The sequence below is a fragment of the Ciona intestinalis genome, chromosome 3 (assembly GCF_000224145.3).
Source record: "Ciona intestinalis chromosome 3, KH, whole genome shotgun sequence".
Classification (NCBI taxonomy): Eukaryota; Metazoa; Chordata; class Ascidiacea; order Phlebobranchia; family Cionidae; genus Ciona; species Ciona intestinalis.
In genome coordinates, this window is record NC_020168.2 from 6,315,094 (window position 1) to 6,330,842 (window position 15,749).

Here is a 15,749-nt window from a genome sequence, read left to right on the forward strand (position 1 = left end):
CAAGGGGCAGAGATTCAGGCCAGAGTTGGCCAGAACAAAGGACAAGTAAATTATATTTACAAAACTATAGTTACTAAGGTAATGAACTGTAGTAACTAATTAGATAACATAAATTCTAGTTATCCTTTTAAATATGATAGCTAAGATAAATTTAATTACAATAACAAAGAAAAGAGAATTCCCAACAAAAAAAAACAGTACATAAAAACAGAAAATGTAATTTTATTTTAATACTTTGTCTACCAGACGGCAAAACTATTACATCATAATTGATACCCACCCTCATATTATGATGTAATGGAGCTCCATCCCTCCCCTCCCAACTTATAGTGGGCAGTGGATTCCCACCAACAGTGCATGTGATGGTAGAGTTTGTACCAACGTATGCCGTCACTTCTTTAGGGTCGGTTCGGCAGATTGGTTTGTCAGTGTTGGGGACTGTGGATTATATGGGGATGTTATTTGTAATGTGCATTGTGGTACAGTGGTTAGATTGCCTATAGCCAAGAGGTAGGGGTATAAGGCCAATATTCTGTGTGCAGGTGCGTGTACCCACTTCTTATGCAAAGCTTTTTACCACAATTGCTTTCACCCAGTGGTTATTACTTTACTAACTGGTTGTCTACATTGTCAGCAATACATAAACAAGAATCCCCCACAAATTACATACGGGGAAACTTGTATAAGATGAAACAGGACACTTAGGTTATAACTACTTCGATTGCCCCGGCACATACAAATGAATAAAGACAAGTATCTTGCTATGCTACATAACAACATTCTAAACTTACATGTTCTTTGTACAGTTACATACACATAACCCTCATCCCTTCCAAATGTATTGGATGCGGTACAAGTGTAAGTTCCTTGGTTTTCCAACTTTGCCGATGTAATGCTTAGCCTTCCTTGGTCAGCATGTGTCTGTGGAGAATTTTTTTTTTAATTGACATCAATTGCTTTTTACTATTTAAAAAGTTTTAGTAAGATCTCAATGGTAACTCCTACATCACAGGTGTCTCATGGAAGACCTCACCCTTATAGAGTAAAATCTCTTTTATTGAGTGTCCATAAACTGCCTCAGTGGGTCTGGATGGTAGCACCCCGGGTGTTGGGGTAATGGACCTACATCCCAGGTCTCAGGTGTGCCTCACTAAAGACCTCATTCCTAAACTAATGTATCTCAAAAAGGGCGAGGCCCACCAGGTAACTTGTGAAGTATGCCAGAGTTGGCCCATACACCAACACACTGAAGATCCACTCTTATAGAATAGACAATAAAACATCAACTGAACACAATCATGTGGAAGCACCCTGGGTGTTGGGGTAATATGATTAAAGACCTAGACCCAGGCTTTAGATATGCCAAACTAAAGAATTCAAACAGAGTTCTCAGGTCTCACTGTTATATAACAGACACCACAACACCAACTAAACATAACCACTTACATTATCAGCGAGTTCATAGCCAAATATTCCCCACTCAATGTTGGGGGGAGGTGTACCTTCTACTTGACACTCAAGGGTGGCATTGTCTCCATACTCGATTATAACCTCTGATTGTGTGACTACCACACGGGGTGCCTCAAATGGTTCTGTAACATAGATATCATATATATTGTGCTGTCGAAGGTATTTAGAGACGCATAACAAATTAAGATCATTATTGAATGAAACAATTATAAGATTTAATAAATTTAAATTATTTAATTTTTTCATGGTGAAAAAATGAGTCATTATAACACAGATGTTCTGTTCCATACACTTTGCGAATGCATACAAGTTACCAGGTATGCGGAAAAAGATATGACCCATAGTTTATAAAGACCGACACAACAAACAATGTATATAAACCCACCAAAGACATCCAGAGCTCCAGCAGCCTCAGCAGTTCCATGTTGGTTAGAAGCTCTACATTCATACAGTGACCTATCACCCTGTGATGCTGATGGTATCATTAACATCCTGCCTTCCATCTTTACATTGCTGGGCATGGGGTGGCCATCAACTAATAGGAGGGTTCGAGGTCATGTTAGGAATATGAGGTTGAATAATGTGAACATAGTTTAGGCATTGTGTTTTAAGTTTGAGTTATACGGAATACATGTTTTAACAACTGTTGATTTAATGTGAACTTGGTTGAGACATTGCGTTTTATGGTGAATGGTGTTTTATGTATTAATATAGCAATAATATGAAATGACAATTAAAACAAATAATAACAGAAACAAAACAACAGTTATTCTATCTCCATAAGGGTATAAAGAAGGCATGTACAGGGAACTGGGATTCTAGTCACAGAGGCAGCTTATTACCCGAAATTAAGAATCTTTAAAACATGTTATAAATAGTTATGAATACATAGACATCATATCACTTAACCATTTTTCCTAACTGCACAGTTTAATAGGCCAGAGTTGACATATCCTTGTCCACACTAGAAGAATTTCATTGCGTTGCAAATATAATATTACCTCTATGCCACTCAATATCAGGAGTGGGGAAACCCCTTGCATTGCAGTAGAAGATAGCTTCCTGTCCTTCGGCAACACTTTGGTTGTTTGGGGTGACGATGACTGTTGGTGTCGATGCTGTAGCATAGATATCATATTAAATAGGTTTACACATAAAAATAACAATGAGCGTACGAAGCTTAGAGGGATGTAGAAAAAAAAGTAAACGAATAAAAATGAAAAACAGTAAGATCTAAAATACTATTCTTATACTTTAAAACAGGATAAAAAACAAGCACATACAGATAAGAAAAACAAGCACAAACATATCAAACATAAAGATCATAAAACAAGAAAAAAATTAAAACAAATAAAATTCTTACCTTACGAAAATTCTACCCACAATTCAATATCTTTAATACTCGCAGAGCAATTTTCACTCGGCACATTTTTCCACTTTGGTGTATTTTTACGCGAACATATTTTGCGCAACAATATTCAGTGAATAGGAAAAGCTAGAATTGGCTAACATATTAAACTGCTGCACTGTATTAATACAATAACTTAGCTGGTGAAGTTTAAACAGGTTCAAAAAACTAAAACACAGAAAAAATAAAGTTATTTTGAAAAATTTTAAATGGCAAAAATAAACAGTTACAAGAACAGTTCCTGTATCAAAACTAGATTTAAAAAAATGTGAAATGTGGTTTTTGCTACAAAGTTCTATTGCTTAAGTGTGTCTCTAAACCTTAAATTTCAAGGTGGCATTTTGTAAAAGTATGTGTGGTTTGTCAATGTTAAGGTACTTTGCGTAACCTTTGAAAACAGCAGAAGATTCTGTTAGTTTCAATACAAACATAACAGCCCATGTATATGAATGAATGTTACTTATTACTCCTTGCATGGCAGGGCAACAACACTCGTTTTAACACGGGTGTTCTGTTTTATACACGAATGCCTGCTTACAGGTTACAGTGCATGTAACTTTGTTAGACAGAGTTGTACCCATTTTCAAACAAATAAGTATAAAAATAAAAGTGATGATGAAGTTTAAGCAAGGTATTGGCTGTTACATTTGTATTGAAACCGATCAGAAACCCATGTTTTTTAAGCACCATAGTAGCATTGGATGTTAAATTATAATTAGTATTAATGCCATGTCACAGACTTTCTCAAATTTAAAGTTATTTGACAAAACGCCACCAAAATTTCAGGTAAAATTCAAGCGTTGTGACTTTTAAATCTGATTACAGCAATTAAACCAAGCGCACTTAATTAAGATTACTTCTCTATGTATTAGCAGCCAGGCAGCATAGTTTGCAACAGGAATTATTGCATTTGTTAATTAGTTTCACCAGTTAAATGTTTCTCAAATATTTTATGGCAGCAGATTTTATATGAAAGCCGATAATAACTTTGCTCCAATTGCAAATGTGCCAAGCCAGAATTGCATAAGCTCATGTATCTACTAAGTTATAACTCACTTCAGCGTGTTATGCCTCATTGTGGGTAAAAAAAAGGGGGATCTTATGTATTGCCCCTTTGAAATATCAACGCTATTAGATTGCTTTTAAGCTGCTGGCACTAAACTGCTACCCACCACATCCATGCATATTCATGCACACACACAACATACACATGCAGATACACATGCTGTGCTTGTTATATATTTATATGGAATCTAATACATAATACACTAGTATTGGTCTAATGGCTTATTTCCCAATTGATTATACTGCAAAAAATTCCTATGCAGATTCTATAAGGGTCAGGGACAAGGTACTAACAACAGGACCCCACTGAGGCAGTTTCTAGACACCGAGACTTAGGTTATAGGTCTATACTACCCAGGTCCCAAGGTGCTACCGTAAAACTGGGTTCAAAACTAGGCAGGCACAATGTTTTCATTTGGATTATTGCTTTCAATAACACGGGTTAGCCCCATACCCATACCACTCAAGCACATGCATTGATTCTGCTCAGTGTTGCCCACAGCTCCTGGCCAAAGTTTACCATAACATGAATTAGGTATGCGTAAAATTTTGCGGGAAACACTGGGTAGTAATCTTGGCAAAATTACTTTAAGAAATGCTGTTTAAGGATTAATGAAAACATATTTTTGACATAAAAATATCATATTTTGTGAAAGGATTGAATATAAAGAAATAAATATGCTGATATTTCACATACATTCATGCAACTAAAACTACACACAAACTTTGCAGTGTTTCCAAATAAGTTTTACACTGACATTAGTAAACTAGAAACACATTAAAATGACAACGTTTTAGAAAAGTGATAGGAAACACTAAAACGCACACGCAGGCAAAATATGCAAAGGGTTCTATTTCAGTGTTGCCTAACCTCCAATAACTTCTAGTGTTGCCGTTTCAGAATCAGTAGTGTACATATTGGAGCCAGTGCACACATAAGTGCCAGCATCGGAGGGTCTGAGGTCTCGTATATGGAGAATACCATTGTAATCCGTAGCACGGGAAAGAGGGAGCATTCCACCACGCTTGGTCCATGATACGATATAAGCTGGCATCTAGGTTTGGGGAAATAATGAACATAACATCTGACATAATGTTATATAAATTTAAAAGTTACACATAATAGTAAAAGCATTTTCAATTATTTAGTAAATTGGTATTTATGGTGGAAAATAATGTTTTCTCAGTTATATTTATATCCTTAGCATATTATAACGACTATAACTTGGGAATTAATTCCCCTCTCTTTCCTGTGTTAACTTAATATGAGGTTTGTTATTTAAATCGAAAGAATAAACAAACAAAATATGTTTAATTTGTATTGGGGTTTGAAGTTAGACGCTGATACCATTGTGGGTGTATGTGTCCTTGAGCAAGACACTTAACAACAATCGCTTCAACACAGTGGTCACTAATGGGTTATCTAAGTTATCAGCAATGCAGAAACACTCACCTTGCTAGTAGCAGTACACACAAATGTAGCTTGTGAGCCAGGTCTAGTAGTTATACGACGTGGTTCCTCAACTCGAACTTTTATCATTGGTCGTTCTCCTGTTGTAGGGTACATTTGTTTATGTTAAAATTGATACTCATGGTATAATTTGGGGGACTCGAAGTTTAGGCCAAATATGAACTATTCTTTATGGATGAGGTTCTACAGCAAGACAGGACACGGGATCAGAGATTTAGGTCAGAATTGCCCTATACTCCAAACCAAGAATCAATAAGTTACACTGTAGATGGGTAGAATGGGTTTAATTAAACACGTTTTTTTGGTGTTATTCATAAGTAATTTGACCAAATTGATTCTTGTGCTTTTTATTTTATATTTTTTAAATAAATTTTTTAAATAAATATAAAATATTTTATACCACGTGTACGATTATAATCAATCTGGGTGGGGAATACTTGGGAATTAGGCCATAGTTGGTCTATTAAGAAGACACACTTACTTGCAATGAGTAGCACTGTAGTGTCGCTCCCCACCCCATAGTTGTTGTGTGCGATACATACGTAAGTGCCGGCCTCATTTCGGCCAAATCTCGCAAAAGTGAGTGTGTGTCCATTGTTCGATATGGTAGCAGTGGGAGGTAAGGATAATCGTGACGATGAGGTTCCTTTGTACCATTCCACTATGGTGGGGTAGGGGGAGTTCACCTCACATCTGTTTTAATAAGGTTGGAAATAAAAGTAAATATTAAAATAGATATTAAAAAAAAAATTGGTTTGTCTGATATTTAGCAAAATTTTAGTGCATTAGGGCAGAGTGTAGGGCACAACATACTGGTTATACCCTATGGTGTCTTGTTGGCAACTGACAGTGCAAAAAAGTTAAAAAGTGATCATTTTAGTATTTTTAAATTATTAGGAAACAGTTGTGGTTTTATCAACTACTTTTACATAGGCTACAAATTAACTAAATTTTTTAAACAAAATTTAATGCAACAAGAGTAAACAAACATGTTAATAAAATTTAAAATAAAACTCACTGAACGGTGACGCTTGCCCCCCTTCTTGCGTTAACTCGCTTCGGTGACACTTTCACCACTGGGTGGCTCCCAACAACAGGCTCAGCTAATGTTTATGACATCATAGTTAGTCTTAGTTCATAAAAAGTAAAATTAAAAAAAAAAAAAAAAAATTTAAAAACAGCTTTATTGCCAATAATATAGTAGCTTTCAAAATATAAATTTTTAGACTTATTTTAATTCATTATAAAATCATCAAATTCAAGTATTAAAATACCAGCAAAACTTGAATATTAAAAAATCTAAACACTTCACCCACCTCGTCTAACACATTCACCCCCTTCGTCCTGGGGGTTCCCCGTGTACCCCGGTGCACATCGTTCACACCTGTCACCCACGTGTCCCTCGCGACAGTTCGTGCAAACGAGGTTTCTAGAATCCGTGTTATATTCACAAGTGTCTGAGAAACTGCATAGAAATAGTGGTTAATAAATAAAGTTAGGGTATTTCTAAAATTTAAAATAAGAAAGGAAATAATGAATATAAATAAATGTTGCTGCCAGCCATGCAAGGATTAATATATGTAATTTCAATGAAAATTGAACAGTTATTCGTACAGTTAAGTTGTTCCCCGGAATATGGGATAACTTACAATTGCCAACAAAGTGTTTTAAACAGAACACATCTGTTATCACAATTGTCATTATCCTGTCACACAAGGATAAACAGGTTACATCCATGTTTTTAACTTTAAAGCACCAATATCTCACCTGTTATCCCCATAACCAGGGCAAGCACATAGACGACAATCAGCAGGTGTGCCTTGTGTTGCGTCACCAAAATATCCGACATTACATTGCTCACATCGGTCGCCTGATGTGTTGTCACGGCAACTCTGGAATAGAGAGAGGTTTAGTTGGGAAAGAAACAAGGCGGGTTCCAAGTTTGTGGGTCTTGTTTTCGCACATTTTCATGTATTAACCAGGAAAGGATGTTTGGAAATATTGAAGTTAAATTGAATAAACTAAATGTTATATATTCTGCACTGTTGTGTAAAACTATTCTGTCCTATATTAGATAAATAATTAACAAAATATATATTCTAACTTACCTGGCAAACTCCAGTTTCTGAGTCACACTGGTCAGAATGTCCATTACATTGGCATGAATGACACAAGCCAAGGTAGATGCCCCCTCCTGATCTAGTAAAGCCTGGTGCGCAATCCTGTGGTAAAGTATAGGGTGGTAAAGTGGACGGCAATTGGTAGTTAAAGTAGGTTTTTCTAGTTATAACTTTTTCCGATGTCATTTTATATTGCATGTTAAAATGCTGGTTGTTTTAGAATAAAAATTGTGTTTTTTTCCAAGAACATAAACAATGGGGGCAGCATGAAGCACAAATTAAATATTAATACAGAACACTATAAGAAATAACCTATTGATAAAAATTCATAAGAACATAAGATAACTGAACCCACCTCACAAGACAACCCCTCATACCCAGCAGGACAAACACATTGTTCGACCTCCATAGCTGGCTCCGTCATCAGGACACTCTCACTCGCTGTTTCCATGGAGATGGAAGAGAGGGATGTACGGAGCATCGAGGAGGAGAATGTTGCTCTTATGAGGATCGTTTCAACATCAGCGAGGACCATGAGAAGATGCTCACGTGTGGCTGGCTGTCCGTCAGCTCTCTTCCAATTGGCCTGGTGTGTAAGACATAAAATTAGAGTCTGTATTGGTGTATGAATATACTTTGTGTGTTTGTGGTGTAATTTGTAATGAAAGTACAGTGCGAATTAGTGTATGAATATACCTTGTGAACCTGGTGTGTAAGGTGACATTATAGTAAGCATGAGGTGTATAAATACACCATGTGTGTCTGGTGTATAAGAAAACACCCATGTCATAACCCAACAGTGAGCATGAGGTGTATGAATATATCATGCGTGTCTGGTGTATAAGAAAATATCCATGTTATAACCCAACAGTGAGCATGAGGTGTATGAATACACATTTGTGTCTTGTGTATAAGAAGTCACCCATGTTATGACTTTACAGTAATCATAAGATACGTACCTCGCGAAACACAATAACTTTCTCAGTAGGTCGGTTAGGAACAACAGCAGAATCGCTACCAGTTGACAGCAGTGTGATGTCATTACCAGTGATTATGACATCAGAATCATGTAGTTGTACACCTTGTGCATATGTTGTATATGTGACAGTGTATTGAAGCTTTCCACCGTAAGACACAATCTGTTACATAAAAACAACTTGTTATTAATATTTTTTGGCACCTCATATATTATGGATTAGTCTAAAAGGGAAAAGATAAACAAAACAAACATTCCAACATAAGGTAAATTCTTTTTATTTGGATGATAGATTGATTGTAAAACTAATAACATTCATTATATAAAAACTTTAACTTTGAGCATAAAAGTATGAGTTAACAGCCACATATTTTAACGAACCCTCTTCCAACTACATTATCCTTGGTTATACTGACTGTAATTTTGCTACTAAATGGAGTGATTAAAATAGAATAAAAACATAAACCCTCTCACCCCACCTAAATTTTATAAACCATCTTACCCCAAGCTATATTTCATAAACCATCTTACCCCAACGCAAACTACCATATACTTTAACAATTACCTTATCACCCTTATATTCCTCAGGTAGTACCCAGTAATATGAGGTGCCACGTTGCAGAGTGTCAAGTCGTGGATGTGAAATGCTACCACCCCTATTCGTGACCTCAAATCCATCAGTAACAGAGCTACGTTGTAATCTGTCCGTCAACGAAAAACTACCAAAGTTTTCACTGAAGTCAGTGGTGATCTGGAGCAAAGTAGTTTTAATGAACAGTTTCTAAGTTCATGGTTAAATTTTATTTTATATATTTTCACTTTAACGAAGATCAAAGAGTTGAAACAAATATGATAACTTGTAAACAAGATGTATAAAATGAACTCGTTTCATAGCGCATAGCATGAATGTGGCACATATATTCATTTAACAATATTTTGTCCTTTTCCCAAGCAGGCATTATTAAATTTTATTTTTTATCTATAGTGTTAAATATATTATAATTAGAACTTACAGTGTTTCTTTGATAACTAGCAGATGTACATTCCCTTGTCACTCCCATACAGAAGCAAGGCAAGCAACCTCCTTCTTCATTATCAACACTCAGATAATAATAACCAGGTTTACATTCATCACATCTCTTGCCTGTTGCACTCGCCTGGTGGAAAAGGGATATATTAGTATGATGTGTTGTATTCTTGGGCTGTGGCTTAGTGTCTAGGGGCTTGCATCATGCCTAATAGCCAGAATACTTGATTCGATGCTCGATAATGTTACGTGTATGGGCTTAGCAGTCATTGCTCTAACTCACTGATCACTAATGAATGGGTTGTAACAATATGGGTGTCACATGTCAGAATAAGGGACAACTCTGGCTTTAAAGTAAGCATGAAGTTTATCAACCCGCCATATATATATAATGACATTATCCTTTAGCGGCTCATCTGGTATAAAAACTGAGTGTATTTCTGACGTTTTGTATGGCATCCGGCAACACTTCAGCAAGGATGTAGTGCAACAATACACGCAAGCAGAAACAAAGGTGAAAACACCGTATATACTACTACTAGTACAACACATGTTATTACTCAAAGCCAATACAACCCTTACCTTACAGTTACACTGTCCATTCTCATCACACGTATCACCAGTTGAACCTGATGGATCGCATCTACACGATGAATCATCAGATAGTTGGCAAACCAACACAGGGGAGTTTGAAACCTCCTCATAACCAGGGGCACACCTGGGGTATGGTAGCATTGTGTTAGAATATATATGGGTGTGCATATTCACATATACCTTGGTATAAAAAAGTGGTTAGTTTAATACAGTAACATAAGAATACATAATTTAGTAACATAAGAACAAATTGAAAAGAAACAATGGTAAACAAGAGTTATAACACAATTTAATTGATGTATTTTTGGCAATAAGTTTTTACCCATGGTATGTGTATAACATGTTTTATTAGATTAGGAAATATATATTTGAATGTACTACTACAACTTACATATAAATATTAACAAAGAAAATAAGGTCCACACAGTCACATTATATGTACATCCACTACGACATATAAAAGTGCATAGGATACACTATATACTTGCGTATACAAATAAATACTCACAAGTTGCATATATTTCCACTATACCCAGGTGGACATCTATCACACACTGGTTCCCCTCCTCTTGTCACATGACATGTAACAATGTCGTTTCGAATGAGCGGGCACGGACATCGTTGGCAACCCTCAGCCCCACCACGCGCATCACCATAGTAACCATAGTCACACTGCTCACAATGGTCACCCGCTGTGTTGTGTCGACAATGCTGCAAGTATGATGTCATAAAGAGTAAATGAATATAACTTATTAATTAGTTACCGCATATGTATGAGTTACAATTCAGACAACCAACAGGGAAAACATGGTTGAAGCAATTGATTAAATAAATGTAACTAATTTATTCTAGTTTAGGCAACGAAAGATGGTATATACATTGGAAGTTGTGTTTTATACACCTCATGCCCGACTACAAGTTACCATGTGTAATTTGGGTAAGAAGTTTTGGGACAACTTTTTCTTATTTTGTAATGAATTGTTGACAAATTAAACAACCATAAAAAAATTGATAATTGTTACCTTGATATTAAATGTTATTTTGTCATAATGTAGATAGAAGCTATAATACTTACATTACAAACTCCAGTCGTTTTATCACATGTGTTACTATGTCCATTACAATCACACTTGACACAAGTACCCAGGTATTCACCATCTATTCTATGGTAGCCATTCGAACATTCCTGTTCAAAGTATAAGGTATTATTATACACGTGTTTAAGGTATTATACAAATAAATAGTTACAAAACAAAATGAAAAAACCACTGTACCACAACTTACCTCACAAGACAGACCAGTATATCCAGGTGGGCACGAACATTGCTCCACTTTATAAGCCCTACCCCTTCCTGTGTGTTGAGGAGATGCAACTTCAAGATAGATGTTTGATATGCTGTGGTGGTGGGAAAATATGATTATTATGATATATTTGGGTAGTTTATATCATAAAAAATAACTGAAAACGCTGTAATATAACAATTTTTATTTGTCTCAATGACGTTGGCCAAGATTCTTATGAAATTATTGAGGATAAAGGTTATGTGACATCATAGAGTCAATTGATGACATCACAAACCCACCTTGTGGTCTGTACACGGTTCGAGAATGTAGCACGTACAAGGAAAGATTCAACATTTGATAAGACCATCATTAATTCCTCTCTGGTGGCCTCGCTGGTGTCAGCTTTCTGCCATTTGCTCTGTATATAACAATAATGAGTTTTCTACCTGTTATGTATAACCTTAATTGAATATAACGAATTTATCCTCGGGTAGTATTTGCTCTGAATAAAAACAATAAATGAGTTTTTAACTATATATGTATAAAGGTAATTAAATTAATACAAAGAACTTATAATTGACACTTATTTATCTTCAGTTAAATAATTGACACATAAGGGATAAGTAGTTTACTGGATATGTGGCTGGTAAGGAAAGTCGTTTTAACATGAGGGTTCTGCTTCATTGACCTCATGCCCACTTACATTTACGAGGTACGACCATGGTAAATAAGTTTAAAACTACTTTAATCTGCAAGGCATTCTTTCGGTGATGGGACCTCAATAAGATATTATCGTAACATTTATTGGTATTGAGAAAGTAACTATTGCTAGCTATGGAATGTTTTGGTCTCTAATGTTTTACGGGAGAATGGGAAAAGAGACGGAAAATGAAATTAAAACAGTGGCTTTTAAAAAGAAAATTTTATTTTAGTTATTTCCTAATAAAAGATAGAAGATAAAAAGAAATGGAAAATAAAGGCTGAAATGTAAGTTACAAAGTTACAATATTAAGTTCTGATATTTTCTAGTTAAAACAGGGAGTAAACCACACCAACCTCAACCATCTCAATCACGAATCTTGTATCACGATCTGGTGGTGGATGAGTGTCGCTCATATGAACCAGCGTGATTCCATTTCCTGTGATTTTTGCGATCGCGATTCTAGTGATAGGTCGCGCACCCTCGATCTCACTGTAGTTGATCGTGAAGTCCAATCTTCCTCCATATGATGTGATCTTTATAAGATGTTTATGGTTTTATAAGATGTTTATATTGATGAACAAATGTAACTTATTTATTCTTGCGTGGCGGGGCAACGTCAGTTGTTATAATGCTGTTCTGTTGCATACACATAGAAGCAGGCACATTAACTAATAAGCCACGGCGTCGGACTATCATAAAATAAGTTACTTCAGTATTAGCACAAGCATAACAGTTGTGATACAGTCTTCAATGACATCAGAAGCTAGGTTGCATTCTATTATGGCCAGTTTTATATAGATAACGATAACTCTTAATGGTAACTCAGGATTGAGAAACAACACTAATGTAATATTAATATATTCACGAGTGGCGGGGCAATGACAGTTGGTATAATACAGGTGTTATACACATAGGAGCAGGCACATTAATCAGTACACCACTATTATAAAATAAGTTACTTCAGTTAGCCCAAAAATAACAGCTTGTATTTTTCAATATAAATGTCTTTATTTTCAAACAGTTTGGTTTATGCCTAAAACTTTAGGTTAAAAATCTTCATATATTATGCAAGCTACACCGACCTTATTCCCCACAAACTCTTCAGGCAGCATCCAGTAATAAACATCTAATGGTAGCAGGTTCAAGTGGGCGGTGACCACAGGTTGTCTAGTGCCATCTAGTGACTTAACGTACGTGATGTGATCATGGAAGCGTGACGCTTGAAGCCGATTGGTCAGGATGAAATAATCCCCACTTCGAAAACTCGGCGACACCTAGGGGGAATTTTGTTTAATTTAACTGTAATTTGTAATTTGTTTGTGGTTTGGATAATGTCCATGTAGTGAACTGTAATTTTTGGATAATGTCCATGTGTGAACTGTAATTTGTTTGTGGTTTGGATAATGCCCATGTAGCATACTTTATTTAATAAATGATTTAAACCTGAATAAATGAATGTAACTTATTTATTCTCATGTAGTGGGAAGTGGTAATGATTTAAAAAATAATAATATTTCTATTTTTTTTATGAATGGCTGACAATTTTGACAACTTCTAAAACCTTTCAATATAAACATAATTATATATATCAGAGTACGATGTCTATAAAAACAAATCAAAATAAGGCTTTATCAGAATAATGAATAACCTATATTGCTATATACTATGTTATACCTGGTAGCGACAACGACAACACAAACATATTTTCTCACCTGTGTTCTGTTCCATGTAGAACTTTCACAAGTATCGGCGACACCCATACAGAAACATGGTTTGCATCCATCAGGATTGTCTTGCGACAAGTAGTAGAAACCAGGTTTGCATTTGTTGCAACGTGGACCTTCACAGCCGGCCTGTGGGGGATGGTATAAGATTTTTATGCTTTCAAGTATATAGAATATGCTATTTCTATTTTACATGGGTGAGGTTTTGCAGCATGACACGATATGAAACCAGAGATTTAGGCTAAAGTTCTTTTTGCTATATCATAGAAAACAATATTCGTTATAACAAATTAAAAATAAATGAAAAGCTCTGGTTGTAACTTAAATAAATCAATATATTACAAACCTTGCATTTACATTGCCGACCAACCCCAACTCCAATGCTTCCTGCCACATCACAGTAAGTCCCAGGGTACCTCGTGCAACCTCCTTCAAATGGGGTGTAGCCCTCCTCACATTCGGTGCATTCGGGGCCAGTGTACCCCGTATCACATATGGGTATGGCTGGGGTTTCTCGCACACAACGACCCAATACGGGACCCGCTCTCATTCTGATGTAACCCTCGTCACAAAGCTGTGATAATGCAAGGTGTGATCCCATATTAAAAAACGCTTAGCAGAAAGTAAGATATTTGGCAACCAATTAAAAATTAACGCGGAGCAGCCCCGGACTAAGACGGTGTTGGAAACCACTGGTTTAGTTGTATCTATAATGAAACGTATTACACTAACCTCGCAAGACAAGCCAGTATATCCAGGTGGGCATTCACATTCCTCCACCATTGATGCAAGTGATCCAGCTGGTTGTTCTTCACCTGGTAACTTAGGGGATGGTGCTCGTGCTACTTGCAGTTTTACATCACCAATTCTAAGAAGGAAGATATTTGACGTCATACACCTCATTTTCACTTTCAAGTAATAACATGGGTGTCTTCTTATACACCAGACACAAACGGTGTATTCATACACCTCATGCTCACTGTCGAGTAATAACATGGGTGTCTTCTGATACACCAGACACACATGATGTATTCATATACCTCATGCTCACTGTCGAGTTATAACATGGGTGTCTTCTTATACACCAGGCACAAACGGTGTATTCATACACCTCATGCTCACTGTCGAGTAATAACATGGGTGTCTTCTGATACACCAGACACACATATTGTATTCATATACCTCATGCTCACTGTCGAGTTATAACATGGGTGTCTTCTTATACACCAGACACAAACGGTGTATTCATACACCTCATGCTCACTGTCCAGTAATAACATAGGTGTCTTCTTATACACCAGGCACACATGGTGTATTCATACACCTCATGCTCGCTGTTGACTAATAATTGGTCTACAACTACATCACACCCCACTTACCCAGTACTTAACATAGAGTTATCATAAACAGTCCTTAGTAATATCCGATCGACATTAGCGAGCACACCCAGCATGTCTTCACGACTCACATCACTTCCATCTTCATTCTTCCATTTATCCTGAACAACAAATACTTTATAAGCTTTGTATAAGCAAGCATATACCAATAGTGGGTTGCTGACAACAGCGGCTGAAGCCAAGGACAATGTTATGTACAGCTCAGAGTTTAGTGTGGTCAACTTAAAAGTGACAAGTCACATTACCTCAGTAAGCAAAACATTTGCTTGGTTCTTCACTCCCGGTTTAGGTGCGGGTCCATCATGATGGTAAACCAATGTCTTTCCATTACCTTCCAATATTACATCACTTGCATTAGTGGGTCGTGGGGTAAAGTTGTAGGAGTTGTTATAACTAAAGGAAAACTCTAATGTTCCACCATAGCTGTTGATCTGTATGAATATATTGTATAATTAGAAAGTAAGTGATAGGGAAATCCTATTTCAACTTTAACCATAGGTGTAATGTTAG

The 15,749-nt window shown here is 36.2% G+C and overlaps 1 protein-coding gene across 1 annotated transcript in view; it reads right to left on the reverse strand.

Annotated features, from left to right (window-relative positions):
* The window catches only part of LOC445626 (basement membrane-specific heparan sulfate proteoglycan core protein), a 46,720-nt gene that overhangs the window by 12,995 nt on the left and 17,976 nt on the right, over positions 1-15,749 (reverse strand). The window contains exons 15-42 of the mRNA XM_018811298.2: positions 15,485-15,670; positions 15,222-15,340; positions 14,575-14,710; positions 14,189-14,416; positions 13,831-13,971; positions 13,201-13,392; positions 12,472-12,651; positions 11,715-11,833; positions 11,416-11,527; positions 11,207-11,317; positions 10,640-10,842; positions 10,120-10,255; positions 9,524-9,667; positions 9,076-9,261; positions 8,494-8,673; positions 7,890-8,120; positions 7,523-7,636; positions 7,182-7,306; positions 6,731-6,879; positions 6,433-6,517; positions 5,896-6,107; positions 5,397-5,494; positions 4,815-4,998; positions 2,472-2,588; positions 1,856-2,005; positions 1,447-1,592; positions 792-921; positions 281-438 (exon numbers count right to left, since the gene is read on the reverse strand). Of these exons, the coding sequence (XP_018666843.1) occupies positions 281-438; positions 792-921; positions 1,447-1,592; positions 1,856-2,005; positions 2,472-2,588; positions 4,815-4,998; positions 5,397-5,494; positions 5,896-6,107; positions 6,433-6,517; positions 6,731-6,879; positions 7,182-7,306; positions 7,523-7,636; positions 7,890-8,120; positions 8,494-8,673; positions 9,076-9,261; positions 9,524-9,667; positions 10,120-10,255; positions 10,640-10,842; positions 11,207-11,317; positions 11,416-11,527; positions 11,715-11,833; positions 12,472-12,651; positions 13,201-13,392; positions 13,831-13,971; positions 14,189-14,416; positions 14,575-14,710; positions 15,222-15,340; positions 15,485-15,670 (4,272 nt within the window). The remainder of the gene's footprint in view (positions 1-280; positions 439-791; positions 922-1,446; positions 1,593-1,855; positions 2,006-2,471; positions 2,589-4,814; positions 4,999-5,396; positions 5,495-5,895; positions 6,108-6,432; positions 6,518-6,730; positions 6,880-7,181; positions 7,307-7,522; positions 7,637-7,889; positions 8,121-8,493; positions 8,674-9,075; positions 9,262-9,523; positions 9,668-10,119; positions 10,256-10,639; positions 10,843-11,206; positions 11,318-11,415; positions 11,528-11,714; positions 11,834-12,471; positions 12,652-13,200; positions 13,393-13,830; positions 13,972-14,188; positions 14,417-14,574; positions 14,711-15,221; positions 15,341-15,484; positions 15,671-15,749) is intronic.